The sequence below is a fragment of the Trachymyrmex cornetzi genome, unplaced genomic scaffold (assembly GCF_001594075.2).
Source record: "Trachymyrmex cornetzi isolate Tcor2-1 unplaced genomic scaffold, Tcor1.1 scaffold56, whole genome shotgun sequence".
Taxonomy (NCBI): Eukaryota; Metazoa; Arthropoda; class Insecta; order Hymenoptera; family Formicidae; genus Trachymyrmex; species Trachymyrmex cornetzi.
In genome coordinates, this window is record NW_017299871.1 from 2109258 (window position 1) to 2119988 (window position 10731).

A 10731-nucleotide genomic window follows, 5' to 3' on the forward strand; every position below is an offset into this window, starting at 1 on the left:
TTATAAAGATATCTTTTAGCGAAATAATATAGTCGACGAAAAGATGACTAAAAGACGACAGATATCGCACTGCTAGTCATCTTACAGTCTTATCCATACGATAACTGAAGGATGACTTCTTTGGATATCTTTTAGTTTTTATATTTTGATGCATATAACGTTTAATACATTGAATTCCTAAATTAGTTTTTACACAAAACGAAATAAAATTGCATGACTAACAATATACGTCCCATTTCCTGCATTGTTTGCCGTGTCCTATGTGAAAGAGTCATTATCTTTCATCATAGTCCCCTTTGGGGACTCGATTGCAAAAAAATATTTTATTAGTGTTCATTAGAACACGAGTAAAATTTCTCATTATGCTGCACCTTTTATTCTGTCCTGTATGATTTTCAAACACGAGAAATTGAACTCCATCATGTCCATCTGGTGGCAATCTCGCGTACTGCTCGCGAATGAGTGATAAAAAGTACCAAAATAACGGAAAGATATCTTTTTCATAGATTGTCTTTTCGGTAATACGAAAATATATCTTTTAGTCGACCTTTTGCTTTGCGAAAATGACAACCATAGAAAGATGACGAAAAGATGTCTTTTTTAAGGTGTCTTTTCGACAAAACTAAAAGATGTCTTATAGATATCTTTTGGTCTTGCTGCAAAGACAATCTAAAAACAATGTCGTTTCATCATCTTTTAGACATTTTTTCACTTTACCAGAAAGACGATTTAAAAAAGACATCTTTTTGTTATCTTTTAATATTTTGTGCTGTCTGGGTTCTTATTTATGTTTTACATATTAAATATCAATTTAGCACTCGACATCCAGCTTTTACTCGTAGCCTACATACAATTTTAATTTTTAATTATTGAGTATTAATATAAAATAAAATTTTTATTTGCCCAAAAAATGAGTACACGAATTATTTATCTCCCATTGTATTTATACATCACAGAATTTGCAGCAATATTGCTGCAATAACGTTGCAATATTGCTGCACCATGCAATATTGCTGCAATGTTGCAGCATTGTTGCTGCAACTTTTGTGTCGTAGGGGCTGTATTAATAATTTTTTTTAATTCAGTTCAAGAATATCCATCTTCAATTTCTACGTGTAAATTATCTTACAAAGATAATTTTTTCTCATTAAGAATAAAAAATATAAGATCATTTTTAGTTCTATTCATAAATCCAGATCAATTTGCATTTCCATTCAATATCCGTCGGAGCACTCACATAATCCTATATTCTCATCAAATCGATACAAAGCACCTGACTACGAAATAAGATTAATTCAGAGAATTCAATTTAGGAATATCCCCGCAGCTCGTTCTTTGATGGTAAGGAATATCTCTAGGGGGAGACCTCGAAGACCATCCTGGAAGGGCGCTTCGCGAACCACGTCGTACGTTTCGAGAGAGTCAGCGGCCGTCTTTGCCGCGCTGCTGGTATAAATGCGAAGGCGCGGACGAAAATCGTCTCAGTGTCGAGCGCGAAAAAAGCCGCGACGGTGCAGCCGTTCAATACGCGGCCAATCTGCCAACCAGAATCACATGCACTCGTGTGACCGGCACGAGGAGGAACCCACGAAGAAGAGACTCCTGCGACAGATATTTCACAAGACGTCGTCGTCGAAAAAAGCCACGATCTAGAAACTTTTGTCGAACGCTGAGACGATCGGAGTCTTCCGTCGCGATACTTGAACTTCCGACGTTTTATTTCTTTCTTTCTTCGTCACTTTTCCTCTCACGTTATAAGGGGTCTGGCTTGCAATTGTCGTCGGACTCTTTTTGCAAATTTCTATTCCGTTTGCGTCCTCCCTAATTTATGATCCGTATCCGCATAAACGCTCGCGCTTTTCGCGAACAAGTCCCGGAGGATGGACCTCTTGGGATGACTTGAGGAAAAACAGAGACAGAGAGGTACCGTTTGTCATTGATGCCGATATGGAAGAAAAACGGCGCGAGGATTGTGCAAGATTTTAGAGAGGAATATCCTTGTCATTGATCCAGACGAGAGAGTAGCTGATACAATTGCAAGGTACTTATATCTCATGATTTATCTTCTGATGGATTAATTGCTTTTCATCAAATTAGCCATTTTAATTGAATTAAATTGAATTAATCGAGCGTCTTGTTGGACGTACAAGCAAAATTAATTTTCTATCAAATTAAACTTACACACGCGTTAAATAATTAAATTCCATTAATTAAGCGTAATTGAAAAGAAAACAAAAAATTCACCTGTGTCACGTCAAATACCATACGTCAAACGCAAAATTTCTCACGATATCTTTTCATGACATTTTTGAACTACTTGTTTTCGCTACTTGCGTAGTGAATTCTCTTTTCTCCTTTAATAATTACGAGGTGTTTGTGTCGATAGAGTTGCACCTGTCGCTGCATTCGTTAACACTTGCGATCGCTGTGAAAACAATACAAGCTAATCCAAACCGCGATAACAAAAACAGAGATAGAGATGCATGTCATGTCATACGAATGAAATTCTTCGGGCAATTTTTCATGACGAGTCATTGTTTTGCTTTTTCAAGACAGCAGAAATCGTTTTGTTTTGTCTGTCCTCTAAATTTATTATTATTATTATTGTTATATTATATTATTATTATTATTGTTTTTCTTACAGTTTAAAAAAAACCTCTTTTTCAAATTGTCAAAAAATTTGGTTTTTTTCGATCATTTAAAACTATAATTTTACTGCATTTCTCAATTATAATTATAGGCTTGGGGTTCAAGATAGCATTACGATAGCTGATATTTCACATTTTGAAGTGCATTTTTCTTTACGGAAGTGGCTCGCGGAATAGAATTTGACGATCATTAGTTGGGATAACATATGTTTTAATTTTATATCGTATAATGTAAAAACTAAGTCTATACTTCTTGTTATCGTTCCTTTGTATTCCTTGACTTCATTTGGAATAACTTGTTATCGTTCCTTTGTTATATTCCTTTGTATTCCTTGACTTCCTTATACATTTGGAATAACGAATTGTAATCTGTGGAGAATGAAGGTAAATAATACAATACATTGAAAACATAACAATATAATTAATTTTACATAATTTGTTCTCTAGTGTCAGTCACTTGGCTTTTTAACGAAGAGACTTACGGCTTTTCCCAACCAGAAAATAGGGAAATGCTCACCCTCAGTTTTAAATAGATTTGAATTTCAACATTGTCATAAGATTATTGTCAAGACATCTACGATAGTATTTATGGATTCGCTGATGATAGTTTGAAGAAAACTGAAACGTACGAATAATATAGTACAGGTAATTATTGTATAATTTTATATCCTATGTAGACATTATTTATTAATTATATAGAAATTTGCGCACCAATAACCGCGCTGTGTATATGCTCTTATTGTCTATATATTTTATTGTATTTTTTAATTTTGAGAGCCCGATTAATATTTATAATTTAGCATTTTTCTTTATTTTATTAATTTTATTTTATACTGTACATTTACCTATATTTCTCTTGTTATTTTGCACTTCAATAAGATTATTATTATTATTATTATCATTATAAATTACGAATTGCATTCGCACGCACTCATGGCAATCGCGAATGTTAACTCGATTTCATTTCGCAAATCTTTTTGACAGACGAATGTTGTCTAGTATTTTTCATTCTCCGATCATTTTTGTGTAGATATTTTATTGGACGGCAATGTGATTGGCATTGTGCATTCTGTTACGACGCGCGAACAGGAAACCATGATGCAGTATAATCTTACAATTAATTCGTAATTTTCCGAGTACTTCATCCTTTTCATTATGTGATTATCTTTGAATGCAAATTTATTAACAGCTTATAAAATTTTAATTAATAAACAAGAAACAAGAAATAAAGACCTCAAACGGCCAAGTTGGATCTTTAGTTCTTAAATAATTCGATGTGAATTTATATACTATACATATCCAACTCTGCAAATTGAACGTCGAATTTAATTTTTAGTCTTGAAACGCAATTCTAACAGAACTAGAATAGCAATCACAAATTAAACAATTTAATAATATTGATAACATTAATATTGATTACAGGCATCTTAGATCTTAATAATCTGATGCTAATCGTCTTAAAACATATAAATAATTTTATTGTGAAAAAAAGTATTACTTTTGAATTAATAAAAATAAAAATAAAATTTTGGAAAGAGTTATTAGTCATATTTCTGATAAATTTATTTAAAATACATATATATGTTATTAGTCTAACATCAATAGCTTTGATCGCAACCGGTGCTTCTCGTATTTAGTATCTGAAAAATAAAATACTCCGCGTGTGTATTTCTTGATGAAAATTATGTCAATGCAAGCGCGTAATAGCTTGTTGAGCAATAACAAACAGGAAGGGCGAACACCAAGATCCTTAATCCACTCGTGATCTTAATAAGAAGATCTTATGACGGCCGAGACGTGTCTTTCATAGCGTATAAAACGTATGAGAATCTGCACAGCTGACATTTGCAAACAGATTTATAACGTTGTTAATCGGCGTCGATCTTATCGCAGGCATCGAAGCGGCATGATATGATGAATGAACGCGCGATGGAGACGATAAGTCTCGAACTCTAATCCACGCGTGCCGCATTAATGGGTTAAATTGAGTTAAACGTGAGAAACCGATTGAGGATCTAGCGGCGATAACAGACCGGTCTCGTGAGTCACGACTGTCACGAGACCCCGGGTGACGTTGCTGTCAGTTCTTCAAGCATTTCGAGTGCCGGACCGTCGCGAATGATCGCTTAATCTCACGATCATTATTCAATTTGTGCGCCACATGAAATCACGCGCGATATAATAAACAGTAACACACATTCTACAAGCCATTAGTAATAAATCAGAAGTCAGAGGCTAGAAATTGACCAATCATAGTCGAATGTGAGAAGAATAATTGATTATGATTGGTCAATTTCTGGCTTTTGATTTTTTATTTATTTATCACTAATAGCTTATTGTAAAATGTGTCAGACTGCTTCTCCCCTGATGAAAATAAAAGTCGAATGTAATGGGAGAGTAACAGAAGCGTAAATGGAACTTGTAAGAAGCGAAAATTAAAACATCAAAGTGTATAAAAGAAGCGTAAATGCTTCTTTTACATTTTATTATTCCAATTTTCGCCTTCTAGAAATTTCGTTCTCGCTTCTGTTATTCTTCCATTACATCTGATTTACGCTCCGATTTTTATTTTCATCAGGGTCGCCCCGATAAAGTGAACTGCAAATGTTCACGAAACGTGGCATTCTAAAAATTTATATAGACACAGTGGATATAAACATATTATAGATAACCCGCGAAACACTTAACTAAAAAGTAACGTATTTAAGAATTTCATTAAAATTTCCTTCGATCTTGAGATCTATTCCAATTAATTTCTACCTACGCAGAGACTTACAAAATGGAATTACAAATTAAATTTAAAAAGTATTTATCTTGTATCGATTATCTGCAAGTGTTAATGAAACGTCAGTGCAGTATGAATGAATAATGCAAGAACCAGTCGTGCAGATCGTAATGAACAATGTCTGTTAGAAAATCAATTAATTCGAGAAATGCATGGCATCCACACACATTGAAATATTTTTTCAATTCTTTTTTTCTTTATCAACAACGGCAGTTACCTTTGTAGTAATTACGCTTGTACGTACAATGATTGATGTCGAGGTGAGTTAACGCTTTTCATCGCGAATCAAAGTTACGCGAGATCGTCGCGATCGAGATCTCCGAGTCCGAGTGTTCGAGGAATTTTCTGCACGAGTGCGATCGCGTGTTATCATTGTTATATCATTATTCACAACGAGGAACAGACAGGAAGCGACTCGTCAAACGGCACATCGAACTTTTTTCTTTGAAATCGGAAAAGATTCGCGCAACGAGATTCGATTTTAGATGACATAAAGAGCTCTAATCGCACATCGTTTAGACTTTATCCGTGATTAATAATGATACCATTTATTTATTTAATAATAATAATAATAATCATTTAATTTATGTGTGCAAAAATGAATAACTGAATTTATATATATGTAAATAAATTTATATAAATATAATATCTACCGCTGTTAATCCATCTGGTCCTATTTTTCTACAGTACACCCAACTGCCCTTCGAGGCGTACGATGGTCACTCGGATGAAGCTCTGGTGGAAGATCCTTCATTCCGGCGACAAGAATGGTGTAAGTTACTTAATCCAGCGTTACGATTAGCGGCGCCGCAATTAAGCACGTGCGGTACCGCATTCTTCAGCGATACTAATTCCGACATGGAGCGCACGACGTGTTGCGTAATTTCGATATTTCACGAAGTGAAGCGAATAAGTGTCGAACTTGCACGTGAGAAAATATTCCTCATTGCGCGATATTTATTTAATCGAGGAGATACAATTTTTTGCCGAAATTCCTTCTCACGGAGAATATAACGCTAAAATAATTGCTTATGAAGCCAGACAGGACAAAGAAATGTCCGAAAATCTTTTATTGTACAATAATTAACATCGAGGGAATAAAGTAAGAAATTATGATAATAATAAATAAGCAAAAATAAAAAAATATAATTGGTGTAGAGGATACATTGATTTCCTGCCTCTGTAATTGCATCTCACCATCTGCTTGATACATTGCAATTGGTGCGAATAACAATTACGCACGTATAAGAAGAACTTTGTTAAGCGAGGCCGTCGAAGGGAAGATGATCGTTTATAAATAAATAAATGGATAAAAACCGACAGAGTGGAGGCGTCTCAATCGGCCTTCTCGATTCTCGTCCTTCGATGCTGAGGAATTTTTGAAGCTATCATAATGCCTAACACTCGTTCATCGTAACAATCCTTTCGCTCGATTTTCCGTCTGACAGCATCAATTAGACCAACAATAGACTCAATATAGTCTTTAATAGCCACTAATTTGAATATTTCTTTGTTTTTTATTTTATTTATTTGTTACTCTTCTATTTCACTCTTTTTTCAAGCTATTATGATTGCATTAAAATTGAATATGCTCTAGTATTTGTGTATCCGCGAGAGGAACAGAATCTATCTTTTAGAGTGGCGCATTATTTGCCTAAGTCTCGTGCCTCTATTGTTACAATCGGGAGCGAATTTCCATATGAAATTGGATACCGATGTGGGTTTCATAGCCCCGAGCGCAATCCTTGATGCAACCTTCGACCAGCTTACCACTTTCTTTTGCGATCCGAGTGATAATAACTAACTACGGAGACACATTGTTACGAATAATTTACTCAACGTTTATGATAGCGATCTTGTGCTTTCGTTTCGAACAATGCATAATGTACCGATCTTTTTTAACATTTTTTATTTTAAGCGTCGAAGTGATAACGCCCATATTGAGTGCGTCATCGCGTTGTTATTCGGTACTATCGTTGCTTCATTTGAACATGCAGAAAATAACTGGATCGTCCATCATACGTGTCGAGATAAAGAAAGGAATTCGTTGTCTTTCCCCGAATGAATTTTTAAATACCGAATTTCTCTAAATTAAAAAAGGAAAGATAAGGAAAATTGCCTATTACAGGATAGGCTTCTAATGAGATATAATTACTGCTTCCGAATTTCTGCTAAAATAAGCGCGAGTGGTTGGTTTCATCAATTTATTATCACTTTATTATCAATTTATTATCAATTGATAATAAATTCCATATGCAATAAAAGAGTAAGGTTGTATTAATAGGAAAATACCAAGTATGATAATTTATTTAATTATAAAGATTAAATTTGATGATCGTGAAATCGAGGCTCGTAATATATATGAGGTACTCAAGGCACTTAATTTCTGAAAATTAAGACGTATAAATTTTGTTTATTTTCTGTTTCATTTTATAGTATATAAGTTTAATATGCTAATTGTAATTGATCTAGTCTTAGAATTATTTTTTTTTGAAATAACAAAGTCATTGAAAAATTATTTATACAATTACTATTTATAATAAAGATTGCAATTTGCTATGTTCCTATTTTTGTGTAGTAAAAGCTTTTCTTTACTTCTTCCCTTGGTTTTCTATTATAAGATACCATCTTATATAAGGAAATCCTCATATCTCATATAAGAAACCTTTTTTTTTAATTAGCAAAATCGGTAACTTAGCTGTAGCTTCATAATTGATTACTTGAGAATTAATAAAAATATCTACGCGCACGCGTGATAAATATTTCATGAAATAAAACTTGACATTTGCAGATCTTCGCGGGTTTGGCCGCGCACTCCGGCCAGATCTCCGTGGGACTCTCCCAGGGATACAGCGCGATTCTGATACCGAAACTCCTCGAGACAAACTTCGTGGACCAGTCACAGGCTTCGTGGATCGCTTCCCTCGGTGTAATCTCAAATCCCCTCGGTGCCTTCGTCGCCGGAATCTGCGCTGAATGTTTCGGCCGCAAATCCGCGATCGCCCTAGCCGCGATACCGCACACCGTTGGCTGGCTGCTGATTGCGTTATCAAGAAATGTATCGATGCTGTATGTCGGCAGATTCATCAGCGGTATCGGCACTGGCATGGCCAACGGGTATTATCTCTACGTCAGCGAGGCAAGTACACCTTTGCGACGTCAGGAAACGCAAATGATAGATTTTTGCCATGATTATGCAGCTATCGCGAAGCTTTTCGTTCAATATTTGAACAAATGTGTATTAATATTCGATGTGTATCAATATTTGAACAAATGTACGTATACGATTATTATAAGTTTTAATTAGTATGATTAATGATTGATACTTTTTTTTATTCATTTCATGTGCAGATTAAATTCTGAAGACGAAAATATCTTATTTTCTTCTAGGCGGCAGCGCCAAATCAAAGAGCGTGGCTCGCGAGCTGTGGACCAGTTCTAGTCTCCCTGGGCGTCTTGATTGTGTATACCTTAGGTACCATCACGACGTGGCAAAAAGCGGCCGTTGTCAGCATCGGACCCGCGATTCTGTCACTCGCGTTGATATGGTACGGTTGATTTGCAATTGTTAAATAGAAATAATTAAATCTTTGGTGCACGAATTATCGCGCAGAAATTGGTACTCGCACTTGCCCTGATTTCATTATTGTGAAATAAAAAGTCGCGAAAGTCCGTTTATTTCACTCACGCGCGTATAAAATCATAAAATTTCAAATATTCCCATAAAAATTCAATAACAATTTTCCAAACATTAAACAAAATGGTTTATTTCTATAGGATAATACCGGAAACTCCCGCCTGGTTGGCTTCAAGGGGTCGAACGAACGAGGCCAAGGAGGCTCTTCTGTGGCTGCGAGGACCCGGATTGAACGTCGACAGAGAGTATCAAGAACTCTGCGAGACGAACGCGAAGCGGAAGGAAAAAAAAGAGAGCCTACTGCGGGCGTTACACAAGCCCAACGTGTGGAAACCGTTCGTGATACTCTTCATCTTTTTCGCGCTCCAGCAACTGTCCGGCATCTACGTGATCCTGTTTTATGCTGTAAACGTGCTCAAGGATATCGGCATAGATATGAATGAGTACGCGGCTAGCGTCGGCATGGGTGTCATCAGGCTGTTCGCGTCAATCCTCGGCGCTGGACTGGCCAACAGCTTCGGCAGGAAGATCCTGGCCTTCTTCAGTGGTTTTGGAATGGCTATCGCCGCCATGGGAGTCGCCCTTTGTTTCAGGTTTGCATTTCACCTCCTTCGAGTTTTACAAGTTCTCGTATAATGTATAAGAAACGACGAATAAAAAGAATTTAAAAAGAATAAAAAGGGTTACGAGCAAAGCAAGATCTCTAATTAATGCTTAAATATAAATAATAAATTAATAACAATTGTGTAATCTATTACAACTGTTTCGTCCTAATTGGGTCATTTTCAGTGTAAATACAGACAATTATAACGTTATAAAATATACGTTTGGTACCTTTAATTTAAATATCTTCAAAGTTCTTCGTTTTTTCTCATACGTTTCTGATCGAAGTGATTCTTAGAAATAATACAACTTCCTCTACCAGGTTCGAACTCCCATCGTGGATGCCACTACTTTGCATCGGGATCCACGTAGGCATGTCCATGATAGGCTTCCTCACGTTACCGTGGGTCATGACCTCGGAATTGTACCCGTTGAGATTTAGAGGCAGTCTTGGAGGTTTCACAACCAGCATCGTGCAGATATTAACGTTCGTAACAATCAAGACATATCCAGATTTGAAGGCTATTGTCGGTCTGGAGTTCACTATGTGGATATTCGGTGTGGCTGGCGTGCTGGGCGTAATCTTCGCTCTAACGATACTGCCGGAAACGCGGGGACGCAGCCTCGACGATATCGAGATGAAGTTCTCCAGCAGATCGAATGACGACAGTTCGATATATGCCGGCAAGATCTTCTCCAACGCGTGGTCCCAACCGAAGAACATCATCCTCCAGCGATTCACGTCGATCTCGGAAGAAAAGCAATCAAATATCGCGGCGAACGCGTATGTCTACGACAACTTCTGCCTGGAACTGTCTCCGGAGAAACTAGAGAAAGATATTGAAGTTTCCGAGAAGAAATTGACTCGTGATCAACGAATCGTAATCGCGCTTGATCGCGTGCGCGTTTGATACGAGAAATCCAGAAGAACTTTTATACTAATTCCTATATGCAATTTTATATATTATGTCTAGGATATTTAAATTATGTTTAGGATAATTATTTATTTATTTTATACAATTGATAAGCTGAGAGTTGATCAGTCATTAGTATAAATG

General features: G+C 36.1%; 1 protein-coding gene across 2 annotated transcripts; it reads left to right on the forward strand.

The window, feature by feature from the left end:
* The first annotated feature begins 1484 nt into the window (after window positions 1–1484).
* Window positions 1485–10731, forward strand: LOC108765890 (facilitated trehalose transporter Tret1-2 homolog). Of its 2 annotated transcripts, XM_018514767.1 has the most exons (7): window positions 1485–2041; window positions 3096–3293; window positions 6121–6205; window positions 8225–8572; window positions 8824–8981; window positions 9211–9663; window positions 9996–10731. In XM_018514767.1, the coding sequence occupies exons 3-7, from the start codon at window positions 6149–6151 to the stop codon at window positions 10582–10584; spliced, it is 1605 nt and encodes a 534-aa protein (XP_018370269.1). In that variant the 5' UTR covers window positions 1485–2041; window positions 3096–3293; window positions 6121–6148; the 3' UTR covers window positions 10585–10731. The 2 variants fall into 2 exon arrangements, with proteins under 2 accessions (XP_018370269.1, XP_018370268.1); XM_018514766.1 differs by lacking the exon at window positions 3096–3293.

Coding starts and splice junctions, on each gene's coding strand:
- LOC108765890 (XM_018514767.1), top strand. CDS start 6,149: ATGGTCACTCGGATGAAGCTCTGGTGGAAGATCCTTCATTCCGGCGAC. Junction 6,206..8,224: donor ATTCCGGCGACAAGAATGGT/GTAAGTTACTTA, acceptor TGACATTTGCAG/ATCTTCGCGGGTTTGGCCGC. Junction 8,982..9,210: donor CTGTCACTCGCGTTGATATG/GTACGGTTGATT, acceptor TTATTTCTATAG/GATAATACCGGAAACTCCCG.